Source organism: Argopecten irradians, chromosome 7 (genome assembly GCF_041381155.1).
Source record: "Argopecten irradians isolate NY chromosome 7, Ai_NY, whole genome shotgun sequence".
NCBI lineage: Eukaryota > Metazoa > Mollusca > Bivalvia > Pectinida > Pectinidae > Argopecten > Argopecten irradians.
This window is the reverse complement of record NC_091140.1, coordinates 41,609,495-41,636,246: the sequence shown is the minus strand read 5'-3', so window position 1 is coordinate 41,636,246 and position 26,752 is coordinate 41,609,495. Positions and strand designations below refer to the sequence as shown.

Below are 26,752 nucleotides of genomic sequence, written 5' to 3'. Positions count from 1 at the left end.
GATTACCGGGGCTAATTCACGTACCACATGATACCTGATAACGTTTGTGCAGGACTATGTTTCTATTGGTGATGGAATGACATCAAAAGATGATATCCCACGCTAATTATTGTCATTTCAGGTGGAAGATTACAAAGACTTAATATGTTCTATCACCACTAGAAATACTAGTCCCGCACAAACGTTATCGGGTATCACGTGGTACATGAAAAAGTACCATTGGCATACCAAGCCATGTGAGCAATACAGGCCCTCTGAGCCTCTTTTCTTTATTGGTTTATTTTACAACCTAAGTAAAATTGTGACAACAGGTGTATTTGTGATACCAACAATGTTAGAGGTATACAACAGCAATGGTATCAACGTACATTTGGTGCTGGGACAAAATGCAGGGAAGTCGTTTAATGGATCTCTGACCTGCTTCGATATGGCAACTTTGATCTGGACGGGTCCAAATGGAGAGAAAGCTCGATTGAACATCTACAAACTCATGAGAGAATACAGCATTAAGGTAGCTATGTAAACTCTCTTTTTTATAATGTATGATTTCTAATTACCTATAGTAAACCCAGTCGTGTATACAATTTTTTGTGTCTTTATTATTCATATTTGCTAATATACAAAAGTTCGCTGTCAACGGCTCTTACTAATAATTGTGCTTACATATATGTTAAATTTACTCGAGAAACATTTGTATTTGCTTTTTAATTTTCTTGCAAAATAACACACAGATTTCTCTTTTGCTAATATAAAGTTTTCCACAGTAATTAAGCATAGTATATTTTGTTTTATATTGAAAATTGACCTTTTTATGTTGCGGTAATGGATGATAAAGTATTGAATTCTCATGATTTTGTGATTATATTGCCTTGAAGTGAAATCTTATTTTGAACTGTGCGCTTCATTTATGGGTTCTTACCAGTTATAACCAATACAGATCTGTTGCAGCCAAATCCAATCAGTTCTATTGGTTCAATTCTTGTTGCATCCAAGATGCAAAATATGAAATTTTCATTTAATTTTCATCTTTTCTTTGTTGAAAGTATTAATAGTTGAAGAAATTCTATAGAATGTGTATTTCAATGTATTACATGCAAAATTTATTATTGATACATATTTTATAACCATTTCATTAATATGATGATTTGAAAAAATCACTTATTAGCTCGCCTATTCGAAGAATAGAGGGAGCTAATGTTGTCACCCCGGCGTCGGCGTCAGCGTTGGCGTCCCATTTCACGTTAAAGTTTCTGAGCAAGTTTCTGTTTCGTCAATTGTTTAAGCTTAAGTCATCATAAATGTTTATGATTTTATTTTCCTAATGTGTATGGATGCTGAACGTGATAATACAACCAATTTGGGGCCTTTATGGGTCTTTGTGAGGTCTGTTAAATTGTCATAATTTCCATGTTTAAAAGTTTATTGGAGGGTGCATAGGTTGTCTCTTTTTGTCTATTGTTTTAAGCTTAAGTTAAGATCAATTCATAAATTTTTTAATGATTTTTGTTTTCCTAATGGTTGTTAAGGATGTCTGAACGTGAGTATTAATACAACCAATATACTGGGCTCCTTTGAGGGTGTTTTTTGAGTCTGTGTTAAATTGTTCATAATTCCATGTTTAAATAAGTATAGATACTTGAACTGTGCAACTATCTTCTGAGTGATAGGCGATGAAGCTTTGTGTTCTCCATCTACGCTATCTTGATCATATTCGACAGTGCTATAATTCCATTCAATGGACTGTTTGCCATCTTGGAAAATTTTCCAATCTCATTTCATGTTTATGTGGTTGCGCCATATCAATTCTCAGTACAACTGGTACGAAACTGCTAAAGGAGGGCACGTTGCCTCAAACTGACATATTGATGTATAGATATGGAGAACTTGATCTAAATTGTTAAAATTGTCCATATTACAGGAGTCCAAGTCAATTTTTCATGCTCAATTTAATTTTAAAAAAGTAGTACTTGAATTAGAGAATGAGCAGAAATTAGTTGATTTATCCATAAAAAAGAATTGTGCAATCTTTCAAAATGCAAACACCCAATGAGAATACATAATACATTGTATTGGTGGGTAGATATGGTAACTTAAATGTTAAATTCATATTGCAGGAGGCCAGGGCGTATGTGCTTACTAAATATAAACAACGAGGTACCAATAGTGACCAGTCAATTGAGGATGGAGAAACTATAATTGATCTATGATGCATAGAAAAGAATCGTGTGGTTGATAAATTTGCAAGTATACCTTTATTCAAACAGTGCTTTAATTTCCTGTGTATTGCCTTTGGGCTACACAATTTTTACATCAGAAGGTGACAAATGCAGGCCTATCTATGTAGACATACTCAATTTGAAAAAAAAAAATATGTGGATAAACTTTGTTAACTCTATTTCAAATTCATGCTAAAGTACTTTCAAGTTTTTAGGTCATCTGACCCGAAGGGTCAGGATGACCTATTGTCATCATGCACCGTCCGTCGTCGTGCGCCGTGCGCCGTGCGCCGTCAGCCGTGCGCCGTGCGCCGTGCGTAAACTTTTCATTCAAACGACTTCTTCTCAATAACCGGAAGGCCCAGGGTACTCATATTTGGTCTGTAGGTTGCTGGGATGGAGGGCTACCAAGTTTGTTCAAATGAATGACCTTGACCTTCATTCAAGGTCACAGGGGTCAAAAAGGCTAAAATCTTTAAACAACTTCTTCTCAAGAACCAGAAGGCCCAGGGTACTGATATTTGCCCTGTAGGATGCTGAGATGAAGGGCTACCAAGTTTGTTCAAATAAATGACCTTGACCTTCATTCAAGGTCACAGGGGTCAAATAGGCTATAAATCCTTTAAACAACTTCTTGTGAATAACTAAGAGGCCTAGAGACCTGATATAAGGCCTGTGGCATGCTGGGATGAAGGGCTACCAAGTTTGTTCAAATAAATGACCTTGATCTTCATTCAAGGTCACGAGGGTCAAATAGGCTAAAATCTTTAAACGACTTCTTCTCAAGAACCAGAAGGCCCAGGGTACTGATATTGGGCCTGTGACATGTTTGGATGAAGGGCTACCAAGTTTGTTCAAATGAATGACCTTGACCTTCATTCAAGGTCACGGGGGTCAAAAAGGCTAAAATCTTTAAACGACTTCTTCTCAAGAACCAGAAGGCCCAGGGTACTGATATTTGGCCTGTAGGATGCTGGGATGAAGGGCTACCAAGTTTGTTCAAATAAATGACCTTGACCTTCATTCAAGGTCACAGGGGTCAAATAGGCTTAAATCATTTAAACAAATTCTTGTGAATAACTATGAGGCCTAGAGACCTGATATTAGGCCTGTGGCATGCTGGGATGAAGGGCTACCAAGTTTGTTCAAATGAATGACCTTGATCTTCATTCAAGGTCACAGGGGTCAAATAGGCTAAAATCTTTAAATGACTTCTTCTTAAGAACCAGAAGGCCCAGGGTACTGATATTGGGCATGTAGCATGCTGGAATGAAAGGCTACCAAGTTTGTTCAAATGAATGACCTTGACCTTCATTCAAGGTCACGGGGGTCAAATAGACTAAAATCTTTAAATGACTTCTTCTCAAGAACTAGAAGGCCAAGGGTACTGATATTGGGCATGTAGCATGCTTGGATGAAGGGCTATCAAGTTTGTTCAAATGAATGACCTTGATCTTCATTTAAGGTCACGGGCGGCAAATAGACTAAAATCTTTAAATGACTTCTTCTCAAGAACCAGAAGGCCCAGGGTACTGATATTGAGCATGTAGCATGCTGGGATGAAGGGCTATCAAGTTTGTTCAAATGGATTACCTTGACCTTCAATCAAGGTCACAGAGGTCAAATAGGCTAAAATCTTTCAACGACTATGTTGTATTGTACTAATAGTCAGATGACCGTTAAGGCCCATGTTTTTTTTTACATTTGAAATCTATTTTCAAGCAATAAGTATGTTATTGTTAACTTGACTTACATGCCTCTGCATATATCTGAATAATTTTTAGCTCACCTGGCCCGAAGGGCCGGTGAGCTTATGTCATGGCGCGGCGTCTGTCGTCCGTCCGTCCGTCAACATTTCCTTTAAATTGCTACTAGTCCTAGAGTTCTGCATTGAATGTAACCAAATTTGGCCACAAAAATCCTTGGGGGAAGGGGAACAGAACTTGTATAAATTTTGGCTCTGACCCCCGGGGGCAGGAGGGGTGGGGCCCAATAGGGGAAATAGAGGTAAATCCTTTAAATCGCTACTTGTCATAGAGTTTTGCATTTGTTGTAACCAAATTTGGCCACAAACATCCTTGGGAGAAGGGGAACAGAACTTGTATAAATTTTGGCTCTGACCCCCCGGGGGCAGGATGGGCGGGGCCCAATAGGGGAAATAGAGGTAAATCCTATAAATCGCTACTAGTCCTAGAGTTCTGCATGGATTGTAACCAAATTTGGCCACAAACATCCTTGGGGGAAGGGGAACAGAACTTGTATAAATTTTGGCTCTGACCCCCCGGGGGCAGGAGGGGGTGGGGCCCAATAGGGGAAATAGAGGTTAATCCTTTAAATCGCTACTTGTCATAGAGTTCTGCATTGATTGTAACCAAATTTGGCCACAAACATCCTTTGGAGAAGGGGAACAGAACTTGTATAAAGTTTGGCTCTGACCCCCCGGGGGGCAGGAGGGGCGGGGCCCAATAGGGGATTTAGAGGTAAATCCTATAAATCGCTACTAGTCCTACAGTTCTGCATGGATTGTAACCAAGTTTGGCCACAAACATCCTTGGGGGAAAGGGAACAGAACTTGTATAAATTTTGGCTCTGACCCCCCGGGGGGGCAGGAGGGGCGGGGCCCAATAGGGGAAATAGAGGTAAATCCTATAAATCGCTACTTGTCCTAGAGTTCTGCATGGATTGTAACCAAATTTGGCCACAAACATCCTTAAGGGAAGGGGAACAGAACTTGTATTAATTTTGGCTCTGACCCCCCGGGGCAGGAGGGGTGGGGCCCAATATGGGAAATAGAGGTAAATCCTTTAAATCGCTACTAGTCATAGAGTTCTGCATGGAATGTAACCAAATTTGGCCAGAAACATCCTTGGGGGAATAAGAACAGAGTTTGTATAAATTTTGGCTCTGACCCCCCGGGGGCAGGAGGGGCGGGGCCCAATAGGGGAAATGGAGGTAAATCCTATAAATCACTACTTGTCCTAAAGTTCTGCATGGATTTTAACCAAATTTGGCCACAAACATCCTTGGGGGAAGGGGAACAGAACTTGTATAAATTTTGGCTCTGACCCCCAGGGGCAGGAGGGGTGGGGCCCAATAGGGGGGGTATGCCAATAGAGGAAATAAGGTAAATCCTTTAAATCAAACTAGTCATAGAGTTCTGCACGGATTGTAAACAAATTTTCTGCCATGTAACCAATTTGCATCCTTGGGGGAAGGGGAACAGAACTTGTGTAAATTTTGGCTCTGACCCCCTGGGGCAGGAGAGGCGTGGGCGGGGCCCAATAGGGGATTTAGAGGTAAATATTCAAATTCCTTAAAAAAGGAAACAATGAACCTGTATTCAGAACATTACTTGGCATTACAAACCAGGTGAGCGATACAGGCCTTCTGGGCCTCTTGTTTCAAGTGAAATCACTAAATCATATAATTAACTCATATGTCATTAGTATAGTTATCTGTCGTTGATTTTACAAAATGGTAGAAAAATACACGATTTTGCTTTCCGTTCGTTATAGTCCGATGCCGGTGTAGCATGGTATTTTGAATCATGGTATATTGACCCCGGACTACACTGGTAATACACAGGAAATAATAATTTTCTTTCTGGTATATTGCCAGCATAATCTGTAGTTTTGAATGTATACAATTAATTTCGTAAAGTGATTTTGTATTTGTTAGAATGACAACAACATGTTGAGACATTCAGTGTTTCGTCCTATATGATCATATATCAAGGTGGGAAAAAGGATTGGTGGGGAGTTGAATCTGACTCTATACAATATTTGTTTACATTATTCAGTGGGTAACTGAACGAATATACACCCTGCGTGAATTAAGGATAAACCATGAAAGAACACTAAAAGAAAGAGAAAACAGATTGAAGAGGCTGTATGAACCAAAAAAAGGGAAGAAAGCGAGACCAGTTGAATTTGTGTATGAAAAATATGAAAAACCACCCGCTCTAGAACTGGAGTATAAAGCTAATCCAACCGAGTACCGTCTGGTCCTCAGAAACCTGTGTGTGGTAGGGGATCGACTAACCTTCACAACAGTGATGGATGGCTCATATATAAATTACATATGGGTGAGTCATGTGGGGATTTCCTACTAGTTTTTATCTGTTGATTCACTTACATTGCGTTTATAGTGATCTCCCTTACAGAAATCTGGTACCCAAAAGCTCATGAGCTTCATGCGAGAACTAACACGATTTTGCACATGAGCTTCTTACATGAATTAATTTTAACATGCAAATGAGGTAAAAGCTTTTATGTAGTACCATTTGAGCTACCAAAAGCATATGAGCTTTACAAAGCATGTGAGCAATAGAAAAGCTCACATGAGAAATTTGAAAATAAATGTTTTGCAAAAAAAACCCCAATACAATTTGCCTTTTTGAATCCTTTCAAAATACCCGGTATTTTATTTGTTAATAAATCATAGATTTTAATTCAATGATTCCATCATCATTTGTTGTTCACTAATCCACCATAATACATATGATGATGAACCAAAATACTTAATAATGCTTGAGCACAATTAGCCAGATCCGACATCATGGGTATAATAACTGTAATTATTACACTATTATTTTGTTGTTTCAAAGTTATAGAGAAACTGAAAAAGGAGATAGTGCCAGCATCAGGCTTCAGCAGCTTGTTGCAGGGTTTAATATTTTAGTTTGTGTATCCGTAACTGAAATTATGTCAAAGATCAAGAGTGTACTGATGGTCATGCATTCATATTTAAACTGCAACTAACATGTTTAAAATTATCAGGCAAACAAATTGTTGCAAAATTTGCCAGAATTTGGGTTTGGTTATTTAATTTGTAATTCATTTAAGTTGACCACAAACATTTATCCTCTAAGTCCAGATTGCTCACATGGTCCGTTAGCTTTCCAGAAATCATGTGAGCTTTTGTTAGTTTTAAAAAAACTCATGTGCAAATCAGATGAGCTTTTTAAGAGCTAACAAAAGCTCACATGGCTCACCTAATTTGCATAGGATTCTAACATCATTCTTATGTGAAGCTCATGTGCTGCTCATGAGCTTCTCATGAGCTTTGATTTACTTTTTCTCTACCGGAGCTACACCTGCAAAATTTCCTTGCCTGAATTTGAGAAGAATTTCTGGTTTAAATCTGACCTGAAATTGACATGAAAGGAGCAGAAAAGTCAGTTCCATGTTAAAAACTGAAATTGACCTGAATTTCACATGAAAATTCACTGAGATCAAATTCTGGTCATATTCCTGTTAAATTCTGATCAATTTCAAATTAATTTCAGGGAAAGATTTCAGGTTTGGAAATATTGCCCGTGTATCAACAGAGAGAGAGAGAGCTTATAAAAAATAACTTTAGTGATGATGTTGCCATTTTAAAGATGCTCCACCACCAACATGTCTAATTAACACGGAAAATAATTTACTGTTGTTTCATTCCCTGTCGGTCAACAGTCAAAACCCTTTTCCCTAGGTGTTGGGACCAACCCCAGGAGCTGTTTACCGAGGCTGATCTTGTCTACAAATTTGAGTGACAATGTTTGTGAAATTTCATAATTCACTAAAATATAGCCCAATAAATGAAAATAAATAATTTCACGGTATTTCATGACTGAACATGATTTAAAAGTTGACTTATAAATTTAATTTTTTAGGTCATTGATCTGACATCTAAGGAAGCTTTCATGGCCAGCACAGCTCCTCTTGACCAGAAAAACTCATTCTTCCCATTGGCAGTCCGCAATCAAGTTTGTTTTACTATTCCAGGAGCGAATATCCTTCTTGAACAGCCGTAAGATATAAGTTTATCTTGGATCAAATCTAGAACCATTTCAATCAACATCATCTTTCCCATCGTATGAAATCCATGCATAAACAGTATAAAGCTTAACTAGCTTAACACCCTATGGATAACATTATGCTTTGTCTGTCTACCATCAACCATTGTTAACTCTTATTACAACTTTTTGTAAAATAAAAAAAAACTTGAAGTTCCATGTAATACATTTTTGTTTCAGAGCAGAAACCAAGTTTGAGATCATAGATATCACAAAGAAACCAGTCATTGGGGAATGTATCCGATGTGATCCTGACAGAGGGACAGCATGTTCCGATATTAATGGGGTGTTCATATTTGGTAGTCAGCTCCTGGGTATTACCTTTAATAGCAGGTAACATTTCAGCGTTTTATTGTTAGCTCTTTATTTGTTGAAGTCCATGCTTTAGTTTATAAGATGAAGATTTTAATGGTTTGTTAAGTTTACAACTTTATGATAACAAGGATTAAATGGAGACGTTGCAGCTGATGGCTATTTTGTTGTACTCTATTCTAGGTATTTAACATATTTGTCGTATCTGCAACACTTACCAAATTGAGGTGTATAGAACCATTTTTATCTCACCTGGCCTGATATTGAACATGTAGCAAGCTGGGATGAAGGGCTACCAAGTTTGTTCAATTGAATGACCTTTACCTTCATTCAAGGTCACAGGGGTCAAATAGGCTGAAATATTTAAACAACTTCTTCTCAAGAACCAGAAGGCCCACAGTACTTATATTGGACCTGTAGCATACTGGGATGAAGGGCTACCAAGTTTGTTCAAATGAATGACCTTGATCTTCATTTAAGGTCACAGGGGTCAAATAGGTAAAAATCATTTAAACAACTTCTTGTGAATAACTAAGATGCCTAGAAACCTGATATTTGGCCCATGACATGCTGGGATGAAGGGCTATCAAGTTTGTTCAAATGAATGACCTTGATCTTCATTCAAGATCACAGGGGTCAAATAGGCTAAAATCTTTAAACGATTTCTTCTCAAGAACCAGAAGGCCCAGGCTACTGATATTGGGCTTGTGGCATGCTGGGATGAAAGGCTACTAAGTTTGTTCAAATTAATGACCTTGACTGTCATTCAAGGTCACAGGGGTCAAATAGGTCAAAATCTTTACACAAGTTCTTGAGAATAAGTAGGAACCCTAGAGACCTGATATTAGGCCTGTGACATGCTGTGATGAAAAGCTACCAAGTTTGCTCAAATGAATGACCTTGACCTTCATCCAAGGTCACAGGGGTCAAATAGGCTAAAATCTTGAAATAACTTTTTGTGAATAAATAAAAGGCCTAGAGACCTGATATTGGGTCTGTGACATGCTGGGATCAAGGACTACCATTTTGTTTTTTGAAAAAAATGACCTTGATCTTCATTCAAGATCACAGGGGTCAAAATATCTAAAATCTTTAAACGACTATGTTGTATTGTGCTAATAGTCAGATGACCGTTAAGGCCCATGGGCCTCTTGTTTTCTATATGTACCCTCTTCAATTTCTTAGCACCCTGGGCACTTATTGGGTTGAATACATTAATTGTGTTATGTGCTAGTCATTTCAATTATAACTTCACTTGAAATTTAGATGAAATTTTACAAAGGAATAAAATTGATTGATTAATTTCAGAATCTGGAGCTGGTGTTCGCAAAAAGGAGAGAGGGAGTCTGACGGAGAATTTACTGGCGTCCGAGACCTTGATCTAATAGGATGTGTTCTTGTGGTCAGTATGGACATGGGGATAAAGTTTTGTAGTGTACCTAAAGACCCTGATCATGTCTTTGTTTCACTTCCTGTCGTCCTGTCGGCTGAGTTCAGTGGGTGAGTTGTTTCATAGCACCAAACTACCATAAAAACTTTTATAAATTGTCACCATTGGAAGTTGCTCCGGTGCTATTTGAGATGAAAATGCGGAAAAATCTACTATCAGTATATTTTGCACATCAAAAATTTTGGAAAGAACTGGTCAAGCCAAAATTGATGTATGAAGGTGACACTTTTCAATACTAAATATTCCTAATAAATGCTTGACAAGTAAGTGTCGTATGGAGGGGATATATAGAATGCACCCCCTCCTCCAATATTCATTTATACTGTCATAACAACAAAGTGGGGGCCTGTCTTTATACCCCGTAATGAAGTTAGGAAGGGGAAGGAGAGGGGGGGGCAATGTGTGGGGTATACTGGAATCGGGTTGTCTGTCTGTCTGTCCGTCCGGCTGTCTATCAGTCTGTCTGTTTGTAGAAACAACTTCGTCCGGCGAACTCCTCCTAAACTACCAGACAGATTTTGATAAAATTTGGTACACAGAACCCTGACATAAAGGGGAGTTGAGTTAATTATATATGGCTCTGCAACGTCCCCTATTCATGGAGCTATACTAAGCTTGTGCAGCAGGAGGTATTAGTTGTCCACTCTGGTGACAGTTCTAGTTTATGATAAATATCGGTAAAAACTTAAAAGCTTGAGACCAATTATACCAACTAGTTTATATGGAAATAGCCGCATTCTGACCAAGACCCTCAGGCCCCCGGGAGTGATCCCCGCTATTTTTGAATCCCCACTCCATAAGGGTGCTATCAATGCAATAGAAGTGCTATCCATTGCTTAGTTTCAGAGAAGAAGTCATTTATATGGAGATAGCCAGATTGACACTTTGATCCCGACCTTTCAGGCTTGTGAGGGGTCAGCCCCACCATTTGTACAATTTTGAATCCCCACACCATAAGGACGCTATCAATTCAATATAGGAAGATTTATTCCAAATTTTTCAAATGGAGCCTTTAAGACATGGTTATGCATTATTGAACATTACAAAAATGATATAAAACTGAGATACAAAACAAAATTTGTATTAAATATTTTGCCAAGAGAATGTCCAAAGGCTTTATACTCAAGCTTTTTCTATGAATCAGGAATCTTTAACAAATCAATAATCAAAGTACTGCAAATACAACGCAGCAGAAACAGAAAAATAGAATGAAATCAAATGAATTTCCAAAATCAAAATATATAAACCATATTATAAAGACTTTAATATCAATTATTTCAAGAACATTAAACTGATCACAGAAAATACATATGTTTTGTTTGACATTTTTCTTAATTAAAGTTCCTACATAAAAATTACAAAGAAAACAAAAGTCTTCATTAAAATGAGTTTTTATCCTTATACTCTTGTTTCTTATGTTGCACATACACTTATTTTGGTAAAACTATGCACACATGAGGGCAGCCCTATAATTATTTTGCCTTTATCTCATATCTGTGTTTTTCATTTAAATTTCAATAATTTTCTTCAAATTGACACAGGACCCCTCTCACCGTGAATGATGAAGGGTCAGCAATCTGCAACACTCGAGAAAAAATCAAAGTTACCGGTACCAAGAGGGAGTTTCGGGATGGGAAGGAAGTTTACAGAGCAGCGCTTTGCCTTGATAATATAACAGTTATATTGTTGGTACCAACAGATGTGTACGGCCCAAGGTATGATTTCTTTCAAGGTTTGAATACCATATTTGACCCATAATTAAGACCAAATCTATCAAAATTGTATAGGTTTGCAATAATTTCGTCTCATTAAGCGCCTTTTCATTTTTTCAATTTTGTAAATGCCATGGGCACTTGTTTGGTTGAATACCGTTAGTAACTTTCTTAAAGGACTTTTTTAAAATGACACAGATGTAATTTCAACAGATAATGAAAATGAACTAATCCCATATATATTTTGCCTCTGATTAAATACCATCGTTGTAACAAGAAATTAACCCGACACCAGAACTTACTATTGGTTTCTTGTACCAAGCACATAATGTGTTTGATAAATGATGAAATGCAAATTATTGTAAAAATGATATCAGGCGATTTTCAGCCTGTTAAGAGGCCCCAATTTTATCAAAGTTTTATAACATACATCAATTTTTGGTGTCTCAAAAAAAAAGTTTAAGGATTAAGTAATGCAGATGTTAAACTTCAAAATCTTAATTTACCTTCCTTAACTGTCGTGTGATTTCCTAGTGGAATTTCAATATAGGAAATTGCTCATTGATGAATCTTGTTGGACAGGCCCCGTAGTCAAATTCTTCAAATATACTTTGGAATCAGAGATCACTGAATAGCTGTTTACTATATCAGGAATTTGTTGACAACCTTGTTGTATTTAGTTTAATCTAAATTTTCAGAGAAAGCGCACCGCCTATTGAGATTCTGATGGCTGTTACCCTCCCTGGTTATGGTACAGAGTCGTGTTTCATCAGTCAACAGGGTAAGTCAGCTGTACAGAGTGTAGATCTATTCACCGATGTCAGACAAATAGGGAAAAGGTCAGGAGTTTTGAAAACCCCACAGATAGAGTTTTAGAATTGTACCTGCTGCCCTCATTGCATGATTATAAAAAGCGAATATTAGAGATTTCATTTTTTTTCTTCTTCCTTACTAATTGTTTTCTGTCAAATTACCCCATCTCATTTATGACATTGAGTGGAGTGTTCGTCCCAGTAAGGTCTCGGAGTTATGTCCCCTCCATATAACAAATATTATCTATATACACTTGTGACCCAGAGATGGAGGGCTTGTGTAATGTCTGGATATCATAATCACTCGGCTGACATTTTATAGGAAATCTGTTAATATTCCATAAATACCGTATTCGCAGTAATTAGCTCCCAAGGTACTTAAACATTGTAACAATGGGGTGCTCTTATTAGTGAATCAAAATGTAAGTTGTGGACGAAAAATGTCAGCCATGTTTTAACTCTTTCTGTACTCATGGCACATTAATCTGTTACAGTATACATGTATATGCCTTTTATCCAATGTGATGTTGTGATTCACATGTAAATGACTTGCAAGTTCATGAAATATGAGATACAATGCTGATGTTAGAGGCATCACATGTTCTAAAACATTGTTACATTCATGAGATGGAGGCGTTTATAGAACTCCTTTTCCAGAGAAAGGGAGGAGCACTTATAGGGATAGGGGGAGGGGCACTAATTACAGCAAATATGGTAGATCGTTAATAATATTGTAATTTTGTACCTGGGCTAATTTTTGTGCAGTTTGCTTGATTAAAACTTCCTTTGTTAAAATCATAACTTATCTTTTGGTTTCAATCTTTCATTAGGTGGGGTGTTACTTGGATGGACACACCACAAAGAAAAAGAAAAAGACTACAGAGAACACCTGTTCCAGGTAGATTACCAGGCCAGACTAATTGGCGTGCTGCCGCTCCTCGGATACGGACCTCGCGGCTTCTTACCTGTGTACCTACCTGGCGACAAGGATATATACAGTCCAAACACCCAGGGCACGGCCAGCCCGGATGGTATGTGTTCATGAGGGATGGATACGAGGGCATCATAGGGATCAAGCTCAATGGATAGGAGAATCATACGGACATGGTACGAGGGCATCATAGGGATCAAGCTCAATGGATAGGAGAATCATACGGACATGGTACGAGGGCATCATAGGGATCAAGCTCATTGGATAGGAGATTCATACGGACATGGTACGAGGGCATCATAAGGATCAAGCTCATGGATAGGAGAATCATACGGACATGGTACAAGGGCATCATAGGGATCAAGCTCAATGGATAGGAGAATTCATACGGACATGGTACGAGGGCATCATAGGGATCAAGCTCAATGGATAGGAGAATCATACGGACATGGTACGAGGGCATCATAGGGATCAAGCTCATTGGATAGGAGATTCATACGGACATGGTACGAGGGCATCATAGGGATCAAGCTCAATGGATAGGAGAATCATACGGACATGGTACGAGGGCATCATAGGGATCAAGCTCAATGGATAGGAGAATCATACGGACATGGTACGAGGGCATCATAGGGATCAAGCTCAATGGATAGGAGAATCATACGGACATGGTACGAGGGCATCATAGGGATCAAGCTCAATGGATAGGAGAATCATACGGACATGGTACGAGGGCATCATAGGGATCAAGCTCAATGGATAGGAGAATCATACGGACATGGTACGAGGGCATCATAAGGATCAAGCTCATTGGATAGGAGATTCATAGGGACATGGTACGAGGGCATCATAGGGATCAAGCTCATTGGATAGGAGATTCATACGGACATGGTACGAGGGCATCATAGGGATCAAGCTCATTGGATAGGAGATTCATAGGGACATGGTACGAGGGCATCATAAGGATCAAGCTCATTGGATAGGAGATTCATAGGGACATGGTACGAGGGCATCATAGGGATCAAGCTCAATGGATAGGAGATTCATAGGGACATGGTACAAGGGCATCATAAGGATCAAGCTCATTGGATAGGAGATTCATAGGGACATGGTACGAGGGCATCATAGGGATCAAGCTCATTGGATAGGAGAATCATAGGGACATGGTACGAGGGCATCATAAGGGATCAAGCTCATTGGATAGGAGATTCATAGGGACATGGTACGAGGGCATCAAAGGGATCAAGCTCATTGGATAGGAGATTCATAGGGACATGGTACGAGGGCATCATAAGGGATCAAGCTCATTGGATAGGAGATTCATAGGGACATGGTACGAGGGCATCAAAGGGATCAAGCTCATTGGATAGGAGATTCATAGGGACATGGTATGAGGGCATCAAAGGGATCAAGCTCATTGGATAGGAGATTCATACGGACATGGTACGAGGGCATCATAGGGATCAAGCTCATTGGATAGGAGATTCATAGGGACATGGTACGAGGGCATCAAAGGGATCAAGCTCATTGGATAGGAGAATCATACGGACATGGTACGAGGGCATCAAAGGGATCAAGCTCATTGGATAGGAGATTCATAGGGACATGGTACGAGGGCATCAAAGGGATCAAGCTCATTGGATAGGAGATTCATAGGGACATGGTACAAGGGCATCATAAGGATCAGCTCATTGGATAGGAGATCATGGACATGGTAAGGCATAAAGGATCAAGCTCATTGGATAGGAGATTCATAGGGACATGGTACGAGGGCATCATAAGGATCAAGCTCATTGGATAGGAGATTCATAGGGACATGGTACGAGGGCATCATAAGGATCAAGCTCATTGGATAGGAGATTCATAGGGACATGGTACGAGGGCATCATAGGGATCAAGCTCATTGGATAGGAGATTCATAGGGACATGGTATGAGGGCATCATAAGGATCAAGCCCATTGGATAGGAAATTCATAGGGACATGGTACGAGGGCATCATAAGGATCAAGCGCATTGGATAGGAGATTCATAGGGACAAGGTACGAGGGCATCATAAGGATCAAGCCCATTGGATAGGAGATTCATAGGGACATGGTATGAGAGCATCATAGGGATCAAGCTCATTGGATAGGAGATTCATAGGGACATGGTACGAGGGCATCATAAATTAAAATAAAGTTTGTCTTATAAAATGAGTTTTGTGTAAAAATGTGTGTTTTAAAGCCAAATATCGCCTAATACTGGCCAACGAAACGACTAAATACCCAATACTACCCAATACTACATGTAAATCACTAATTAAACATTCTTTTATGACATAATCTATTTACTTATGTTAAATTAAAATAAAATTTGTCTTATAAAATGAGTTTTGTGTAAAAATGTGAGTTTTGAGGCCAAATATCGGCCGGAAATTACCCAATACTAGCTAACGAAACGACGAAATACCCAATACTACCCAATACTATATGTAAATAACTTACTAACCATTTTTTATGACATTTTCTATTTGTCTATGTTAAATTAAAATAAAGTTTGTCTTATAAAATGAGTTTTGTGTAAAAATGTGTCTTTTAAAGCCAAATATCGCCTAATACTGGCCAACGAAACGACTAAATACCCAATACTACCCAATACTACATGTAAATCACTAATTAAACATTCTTTTATGACATAATCTATTTAATTATGTTAAATTAAAATAAAATTTGTCTTATAAAATGAGTTTTGTGTAAAAATGTGAGTTTTAAGGCCTAATATCGGCCAGAAATTACCCAATACTAGCTAACGAAACGACGAAATACCCAAAACTACCCAATACTATATGTAAATAACTTACTAACCATTCTTTTATGACATATTTTGTTTATCTATGTTAAATTAATATAAAGTTTGTCTTATAAAATCAGTTTTGTGTAAAAATGTGTCTTTTAAAGCCAAATATCGCTCAATACTGGCCAACGAAACGACTAAATACCCAATACTACCCAATACTACATGTAAATCACTTATTTACCACGCTTTGTGACATACATACAGTTGGTAGTAGACTAAAGGTTACACCCTTGTGCACACGGAGTGCACTACGTTTAGACTACAGGTAGACACGGAGTGCACGAGGTTTAGACTACAGGTAGACACGGAGTGCACGAGGTTTAGACTACAGGTAGACACGGAGTGCACAAGATTTAGACTACAGGTAGACACGGAGTGCACAAGATTTAGACTACAGGTAGACACGGAGTGCACTACGTGTGAACACGGTGTCCACTACAGGTGGACATCGTGTCCAGGTACATTGAGACCTAGACAGACAAGGTGATGTGTTACAGTTAGGGATCGGGGAAGAATAAGTTCTTCAATTTGAAATAATACATAATTATAATTTTTAAGTGTTTATTTTTTTTTAATTACAACATCTACAATTTAATGTACAGTATATATAACAACTGAATTGTTGAATAAAACCTTTTCACTGCAAAAGTTATTGTTTTCATTAGAATTTAAATTTAGGATGATTGACATTAGGGTATTATTGAAAAAGAAACTGATTTTATTTGACATCACAGGGACCTGACACACAAGAAAAACAACTTCAATTGTAACCAACAGTAATTATATATTAAAGTGGATGTGGGGCAGTGGTAGAAGGCGCAGCTATATTTGGCTAGGCGATTGGGTGCCGTAGATCGAATAAATTGTCATGCTTTGTTAAATTTTGTTTCTTTGATATATATAATATATCATATAAAATACTGTTGGTTAGAAATTTGTTCCAGGTCCCTGTGGTTGATATCAGATCTGCAAAGTGCAACACCAGTAAGTAGTTGGGATGATTAGAAGATCATTTATTTACTTGGATAAGTCACTTTCGATCACAGGGACCTGGCACGAATTTTTTTTTACCAATAGTATACATATATATATATTATAGAATCAAGGGTGTGAACTCGGCGGTCGAGAAAAACGGACCTATTTTTTTAAAACCGTGATTATTTAAATAAATGGGTTCTATACAACATTGACGGATATCTTACCTTAAAGAGAAATAATTTATCTTTCCATTGAGTGCTTGATGAACAAAATTGGCCAAGTATTGACGAAGTTATGGCTTGATGAATCGGGAAATTTGCTAAAAATATGCTAGGTAGACATTTCCCTGTCCGGTCGAAATGTCGTCTCGGCTCTAATGGGCACCTCAAAAACCAAGCCAAAATCACAAAATCTACGCTTGTGATGGTAAACAGTACCCATAACTGTGTTCATCCACAATCTCCTTTGGAAGTGTCATGACCCGTACTTTGTAGAAACTCCATTCAAGGACGTACATGAGAAGGATAAGTCACACTGGGTTTTGGGGAAGTCCAAGGCAGGCGCTTTTGTGTTTGTGCACTGACCGTGACGTTGGGCGACGACTGATTTTCCTGTGATATCCGCCGGCGCAGCCTTTGATGTAGCTTGCGGGTGCGAGGGTTACCGTCTTACTTTCTGAAGCGGTGCTGTCATTTCATGAGCTGTCGATTTTTTTTAACGAAAATTTAAGACATATCCCCTAAACATTCCGTTTTTAAAGCAAGTTATAACGTTAAACGTCGTGAAATTTAATAAACTTTACAATGGTGTTTCGTTTGACTCGATAAGACAAGTATTTGTTGAGAAAAACGGTTTTTATTCCCGGTTCATAGGCGTCTCGTGTGGTGTTTAGTAATGTAAAGAGACAGACACGAATCCTTCTCACTTATAAATCCTTGCTCCATTTAAACATCGTGTAGCTCACTTACTTTAACCGTCACCGCCATGTTCATTTTTCTCTCGGAACGCTTCTCGACTTTACATATCGTGACTACATTATGCAAATTATGTAATGTTGGGCTTCTGAGTAAACTCGAGAAGCGTTCCGAGAGAAGAATGAACATGGCGGTGACGGTTAAAGTAAGTGAGCTACACGATGTTTAAATGGAGTTTCTACAAAGTACGGGTCATGACACTTCCAAAGGAGATTGTGGATGAACACAGTTATTGGTACTATTTACCACCACAAGCGTAGATTTTGTGATTTTGGCTTGGTTTTTGAGGTACCCATTAGAGCCGAGACGACATTTCGACCGGACAGGGAAATGTCTACCTAGCATATTTTTAGCAAATTTCCCGATTCATCAAGCCATAACTTCGTCAATACTTGGCCAATTTTGTTCATCATGCACTCAATGGAAAGATAAATTATTTCTCTTTAAAGTAAGATATCCGTCAATGTTTTATAGAACCCATTTATTAAAATAATCACGGTTTTAAGAAAATAGGTCCGTTTTTCTCGACCGCCGAGTTCACACCCTTGATACTATAATATATATATATATATATGTATATTACTGTTAGTTTAAAAAAAATCGTGCCAGGTCCCTGTGCTTTCGATTAACTGTTTAAAACATTAGTCAGCCCACAATATTGGAAAAAAGTAAAAGGTATGGAAACCATCGAAAGGCTTAAGAGAAGAGCAACACAATTAAATGCCAGGGTTCAGGAATCTAGTTTCCATCTCAAGAGACTATGAATTCCTACATTGGCTTGAACAACTTTGCACATGACAGATGGAAGGTCAAGAAAGTCGTATCCAATAGAGATTGCTTACAAAACGAGATATCGCCTCAAAATGGAGATGAATAAATATTCGTTCGGCTTCTGAATTATTGATACTTGTAACATTCCATCTTAAGTTACAATACCGGTGACAACAGTTAAAGAATACAAAATCATTGACCTGAAATTCAATTACATTTATGTTCCCGATATGCTTGTGTGTAACATGCATTGGGTGTTCTAGCATATCTATCGCGCACCACTGGATATGCTAGAACACCCAATGTTGTTACACATCAATGCATGTAAAAAATATGACAACCAATGCTTAAGATTGAATGGGAAATGACGTCAGGAATAGTGATTAAATGTACGTAAAATTTCCACGTGGGTAGTTTACTATGACCACTGTAAATATTCATGACCAAAGCACAGTTTGGTGGACTTCTTTCGAATGGATTGAACACTCGACACGCATAAATTCCTAAACAACCGAAAATCCCTCGGAAATGTCTACAAAAACGTGAGCCTATATATATATAAAAGCAATAGTGAAACAAGCACAGACACAATTAAAAGAGTTGACGATGAAGGGCTAATGTCATGACCCTGGTGTACTTTTGAATGACGTAAAAACAGACATTGCTTGTCAATCAAACTGACGCGACAACACACCAATAAAACATCACAGAACATTTGCACGTGCAACGAACATGCATGGGATGACATTCTCAAAAGTGTCGTGTGCATCAAGAAGACAGCCATATTCTGAGGTTTTTCAATTGTGAAAATTTGAAGGGGAAAAGGGCAAAAAGAAGAATGGCTGAAGATACTATTCAATCGTAAGTACTGTTTTATTGTCGTTGTTTAAATTGCCTTTGCACTAGAACGAATAATCACACCCTGCCTCCACTCCGGTTCCCATCTGTCAGAAATCTTCCGTCCGTCGTTCAGAGCTACGTCATCGCAGCCACCTTTTTGAAATGTCGGGGAATTTGAGCACATCCTTACAGACGACTCGCGAATGAGGATATTTTATTTCAGATGCATTACCATGTATTTCTTCGAGTCGAAATGTAAAGAGATATCTGTGTCATTAAAAATTTGCCGTTTGTCAGATCACAGGTTTACGACGCGCGCGCAAAAAAAAAATCAAAAAAAAATCTAAAAATACTATTTTAGTAAATTAGGTTTACGACGCGCGCGCGCAAAAAAAAAAAAAATACTAAAAATACTATTTTAGTAATTTTTTTTTGTGCGCGTCGTAAACATGTGGTCAGATTTGCTATACCACCTATGCTTTGGTTCTACAATATACCGACAATACTAAATCAATAATTATATCATTTTTTTTTTACAGAATGCATAAGCTTATGCTTGTTCATAGATAATAATGTCTACAGGTCATCACATTTGCATTTATACGTGTATGAATACACACGAATTACCAAACAATATTTTTGAAAACCTGCACGGGTAGCGTCTGCGACCAGAATGTGACTTTATTTATGAAAAATCATACAAATACACATGCGATGTCAAGACTGGGTACTTGGCAAGAATTGGTCGCCTGCAAGTAGACATAAAATATATTCAATTCGATTCAATTCGACTTTATTGCTTCCTTACATCCATGCAAAGGGGATCGATAGCAATACATACATGTACATAACACACAGTAGATCAAAACAACAACTTAATATTTATCAAGCCAGCTTTCCATCAGTTCAAATGACTTTTTAACAAAGAGGCATAAATCCTGTAGACGTTTTAGATCATTAGAAGACAAAAGTCGTATCAAATTTTCAAAATCTGTTAGGTGGTGGTTAATTACATCTTTATAAAAATTGTTCTCACTGTAGAGTTAACGGAACACTTAAAAATGAAGTGGGTTTCATCCTCAATTTCGTTTCAAAATTTGCATAACCGCAGAGGATGGGGAATCTTTTTTACCCTAAGTCCCATGGTAAAATCAAAATATTTTGAAATAAAAATAAAAAGAAAGGTGTGCATCAAAAAAAAAAAAAAAATTGATTTTATTTCATAAAGTTAAATTTAAATATATTATCACATTGTGTCGACAGAACTCGCCTAAGATGTAGGTTTTACGATAAGCTCTCGGATACGACGATATTAGATTTAATTTTTCATTTTTTTCTTCTCTTAATTCACTCTCTCTCTCTCTCTTTTTTTCAAAATAAAATCAATTACATGTATTTTCAACATACATGCACAACATTCTTTCTTTTCAATACATCAACGTTATTACCGGGAACGCGGTTTTCACTTGAAACAGAAAATAGAAAGAAAAAACACCTCCAATTCCTTTGTCCACTTTTTGGTCTCAAGACTGTAAAAATTTTACTTAAATTTTTTAAGCCACATATAGTCGGTCAAAATTTGAAGAAATATATACTTTTGAGATTATGATATCGTTTTACAAAATTGAACATTAATTTTATATAGTTTTGGACCAAAAAAGGAACCCTGGTGTACACCTTATGAGGGCAACATTAAATCCTCCCTAGTACAGGCCCCAGGGGCCTTTTGGATTTTTTAAAGGTATCTTACATGTTATCTGTCAAAGAACTACAAAATGCACATGTGTTTTGTTAAATTGCTTCGTGGGCAAAATTCAATGGTAGCTGTAACAGGTCCTTTGCAGGAAAATGATCCCTTAATTAGCATGCATATTGTTTTTTCAAAGATAGTCGAAAACGACATCAGCAGAATTTCAAGATATATTACAGTTTCATATAAAGAGTAATACAGGTAAATAAAAAATAATATCTAATGTCCTCATATAGGTAAGCGCTCGAAAAATAACTACTACTTTATTAATCAGGGTTCATAATTTTTTTAGGATGGCATGTTGATGTAAAAAGGGTAATTTTTTGGAAGCCCATTGCATTTTGTCTAGTGCTGCTATGGGAGTAGATTGTGTTGTTAAAGAAAGCCACTACGTCCGCAAAGACCTGGTGTCGCGATAGCCGATTACAAGCCCTCCACCTCTGGGTCGCGAGTTCGCAGGGGCGTAGGAAGCGGGGGGTGGGGGGGGGGGGTGGGGGGGCAGGACGGGAGGGACAAACATGTCTTTTTGCCCCCCCCCTCCCCCCCCATTTTCGCCGACTAAAATTTTCTAAAAATGCTTATTTGAAAGAAAAAAGGGTCCTCCTACACATTTTTCGTACTTCATTCTAGAAAATTTTCCGCTGCGCGGCGCATTTCCTAAATCGTTCAAGCACATAATGTCAAACTTTAAATAGTGAAAATTCAATACACACAAACTAGACTAAAAATGTCCATCAATGGATTTTATGTGCTATTTAAAAAATGTCTCTTAAAAGATCAATTTGTTTATATGTCTTAGCGAGACAATTAATTCATTTTTTTATGTTACACAACAATGTGCCGATGGTGTGAAGCCGGTATATTCAGATCGAGTAGGGTTGCATAATGTTATGACGACACAACAATTATCATTTCTAAATGCAGGTAGCTTTAAATCGAAAAATTACCATGTTAAGAACGCTTTATAATCATTAAACTTTATCGTAAAACTCATCTCAGCCATTCTAAATCGTAATTTTTTTCCCCCGGGGGAGACCCCCGGACCCCCCTAACACCAAATTCTCACGCCTTTGGGCGCTCGCAAATTCATCAAAATGCATCGTAAAACTCATCTCAGCCATTATAAATCGTAATTTTTTTTCCCAGGGGGAGACCCCCGGACCCCCCTAACCCCAAATTCTCACGCCTTTGGGCGCTCGCAAATTCATCGAAATGCATCGTAAAACTCATCTCAGCCATTCTTAATCGTAATTTTTTCCCGGGGGAGACCCCCGGACCCCTCTAACACCAAATTCTCACGCCTTTGGGCGCTCGCAAATTCATCAAAATGCATCGTAAAAATCATTTAAGCCATTCTAAATCGTAATTTTTTCCAGGGGGAGACCCCCGGACCCCCCAAACACCAAAATCTCGCGCTGTCGGGCGATCGCAAAATCATCAAAATACATAAAACTAATCCCGGGGGGTCACCGTCAGACCAAAATAAAACACCAAAATCTCGCGCCTTCGACGCTCACACGCTAATTCGGCCAATTTGCGTATTCGTTAATTTCCTTTTAGCGACCCCACTGTCTATAAATGTGTACAAGGATTAAATTTAGTGATATATGAAAAATGAACATAAAGCATATATTATATGGTTGGGAGTTGAAATAATCTCCTCCTGTAGGTGTGGCGGGGGGGGGGGGGGGGGGGGGATGACAGGTGAGAAAAAACTGTCCAGGTATCTCCATGGAGACGTACTCTGATAGCCTTCATGATCAGGTCAAACAATTAAGGATAAAAAACACCAGCTGAAATTCACGTATAAAAAACGTTTTGTGGCCATTCACCTTTAGTCAGCAGTATTGTTTGTTCGATAGCTCGCGTCAACTTGCGTAAGTAAAAAGGCACAGGGTTTTGTCCTAACTTCTCATGAAATCAGTTTATTGTTACTGTTTACGAGTTTGGGTTTTATTAGTTTAACGTCCTATTAATAGCCAGGGTCATTTAAGGACGTGCCAGATTTGTTGTGGAGGAAACCCGGAGTACCCGGACAAAAACCACCGATTAGCACCTAGCAACTTCCCCCACTTGGGATTCGAAGACATAGATACCGTAGATACGGACATACATATATATCCGCAGGGAAATTGGAAGTCCAACATTGTGGAAATAGCCAGTGTCCAAAGCTTAACGTCACCATGGCGACAAGCAAGGTACGTAGCATTTTACAATTTTATTCTACAAAACCTAGTACAAGTTTCATTAACCCTTACTTTTGACTCGTACACATCTGGCTCTAATGTATTTGTAAATAGAGACATGATAGTTTTTTTTTCGAATCTGTTGTATAATTCTAAATCATTTTGGTATGCATGTATCCATCCTTCCCAACTTCATTCATGTGAAATTTTCGTGAGTTTATTCAAAAAAGTTCATTTGTGCATCGCGATACCATACATATACTTTATATTAGCATTTTGTATCTCCTTTTAATTGTTATTTCTACGGCGGCCCCTCTATCAATGATTGTCAGTAATTACCTACATACAAAATGTACATTCATTAGGGGATGCGAGGGAAGGCCGGATGTTCGATTCATCCAGAAGATTCTTCCTGTTTACCATACCACTCTATTATTTGAAACCACGTCTTTGCAAATTAAAGAGTTGTCTCTCTCGCGAAGTGTTGTGACGTCATTTTTTTTTGTGTGTGAGCGAAATTCAAGTCGTTTTCTGTGAAAAGTATGAAGTTACGTTCCCAAACATATGATATCACAATCAATATCTACTCTGCAAGTACAAATTTAGCTGCTAGACGATTTTTAAATTTCAAACAGTGTAAACAAACATTTTTCATGTGTTAGTTATATCAGAGCGTTGTATATTGATAGCATATATTATCACTTGAAACTGTACCCAAATTTGACATCTTACAGACAAAAACTACGACTACTTCAAGCCAGTTTTATGCTACCTAGAGGGTGCCTGGACAACCGACACCAAGACGTTAAGCGAACCCTTCCACAGCGACCGCCATTTTCTTGATGCTTCTAGTTGGTTCGATCTGCTGGAGAAGGTTCGATTCACATCCTACACCGGTGGCAAAAGTAACAATGAGAACTACAGCTTCCTCCCAACAACAATTACAGATGTGGTAGATGGAAGACCAGTTTACGCCCAATGGAACTACAGAATAGTTTGCCATCCAATCCGCAATCACGACATGACTCTTAGTAGTTTATCTCTGATTGACAATCTTGGAGTTCGGATGGCTCACAGATATTCATACAAGAAAGCATACAGTCAGCGAAGTGCGCGATTCCGAATTAACCCACGCTCTTACAACCAGTATAACAGTACTCTCCTGGCTGCACAGCGACAAAATCTAGAGTATACCGGAGTCGAGCTTTTGGATTCTATCATGAGCGAAATACCAGGCAAGGATAATTACCACCATACCCTTAAAGATAAAACTTTTGGAATCGAGGAAAATACTATGCTGAATTTCGGAAAGAGTGAACAGAACTCTGCTAACTACCATTGATTCACAGATTCAAAAATTGGAAACTCACAAGCTCATCACGTTTCCTATAAGGGCTTTTCTGACGAAAATCTTTGGGTAGCCGAGACCACTCAGCCAAGAGTAGCTCCAATGACAGTTCTGTCCTGCAAGTACAACTCCAACATAAAAGATGTCTCATGCAGTAACACAACTGTGCGTTACTCGTACGCCTTGCCACTGGAAATCATCTGGATGACGCCTCTTTACAAGTGGAATCCATACGATTTGACTTTCTTCACTAAAAACAATGTCCCATCAATGCACGGAAGAACAGGCGGTACCAACTTAACAACGGCTTTTAATGGAACAAGTAGGTCTAACTACTATTACACTCCCGTAGATTTCTTCAAGAGTAACGAGGTAGGAAGGGATCCAGCGGACACGACCAAAGACGTTGTTGGTGTTTTGGACAAACATGGTCACGTTAAACTTGTCAAACCTTCCGGAACGCGCATCATCCTTCCAGAAATCGGGGGAATCCGAAAAATTCGAACGCGTTATCCTGTAGCCCCTTCACATCACGAGGGAAGCCCTATGTACAAAGAAATGGACGCCTTGAAGGAAATGGTACTCGACATTCCGAAAAATCTGAAGTTCTTTGAATCTCCACCATTTGGATCGAAATCTAAGCAGGCACATAATCCAGATGACTATCTGCACCACTCTACTACGACCTTCACCCACAACACGCCACCCGGCCTTCACCAACATGACGTTTACGTCGACACACGTGACTGGTGGACACTGACCCAAAACCAGAAGGTCATGGTCATCACCACCAATGACAACGAACACACTCACACGTTACAGATACAGCGTGACGCCCACAACCATAACCGGTTCAACATCCTGTCATGTGACAACGCTCCTCGATGCTGGGACGGACACGCCCCCATTCTCCTGCCCGTCACAGAATAGATACCACAATCGTCGTTTTTCTTATATACAACATAGAGAAATAAAAATGAACTAAGCAGTTAACGTTATTACTCGTTGTGCTTTAACTTACTAGTATTAGAAGAAGAAAAAAACAACTGAAAATGACAGTCTTGCTTTGTGCACATAAAAACATTGAAAACATTGGTACTACCGAAAAATATCAGAACAGGAAACAATTGATAGGATGGGTTAGTGCGTTCAAAACATTTAACAAGGCCCTCACAACAGGTAACAGGTGTTGTACTGTTGTGAATGACAATTATGCAAATGGTCGAGCTGAAAAGAATGGGTTGGTCCAGTAAGCATGACCAAAGTTGCATATTCATAGAAAAAATACTTCTCTACTACAGGGAAAAATGGCCAGTATTCTTGGTTACAATTTGATGTCTTGGTTTATGGTTTTAAAAATAGAATTGACAGCTTCATAGCATCATTGCTCGGCACTTCCATGGCGGATTTCCAAATTGAAATTTCTCCATGATTGCTAAAATATCCAAATGAGCTATTCGGGCCCTCGAGACTGTTTGCACAAAAATGTTGGGTTTCTTGCATGTATGAACCCAAATTTTGTCATAGTTTCTTTTTAAGTATTGTTTCATATTCACAGCACTGACGAATATCCTTGAAAACAGATACTTATTATAAGTTTGGTCCTTGATGTACATCAAATGAATCGAACAGCACATACGGTACACTCTCTGCAATGGAAGTCTCTGTAGACCAGTGATTGGTCAGTTTATTTCTCCTGAACTGCCCCTGCTTTACTATGACATTTTCCATAGATGAATATCGCAACAATATAAGGCAATACGCACTGCGATTAGAAATTGGTCATCATCAGATTGAA

General features: G+C 38.4%; 1 protein-coding gene and 1 pseudogene across 1 annotated transcript in view; both read left to right on the top strand.

The window, feature by feature from the left end:
* The window catches only part of LOC138327228 (uncharacterized), a 38,073-nt gene extending 23,126 nt beyond the window's left edge, over positions 1–14,947 (top strand). Inside the window, 9 exon segments of the mRNA XM_069273208.1 lie at positions 312–511; positions 6,016–6,300; positions 7,873–8,009; positions 8,236–8,388; positions 9,676–9,867; positions 11,359–11,532; positions 12,228–12,310; positions 13,172–13,332; positions 13,335–14,947. Of these exon segments, the coding sequence (XP_069129309.1) occupies positions 312–511; positions 6,016–6,300; positions 7,873–8,009; positions 8,236–8,388; positions 9,676–9,867; positions 11,359–11,532; positions 12,228–12,310; positions 13,172–13,332; positions 13,335–13,430 (1,481 nt within the window). The 3' untranslated portion in view covers positions 13,431–14,947.
* LOC138327227 (uncharacterized) lies at positions 13,886–25,884 on the top strand (annotated as a pseudogene).
* The last annotated feature ends 868 nt before the right edge of the window (positions 25,885–26,752 follow it).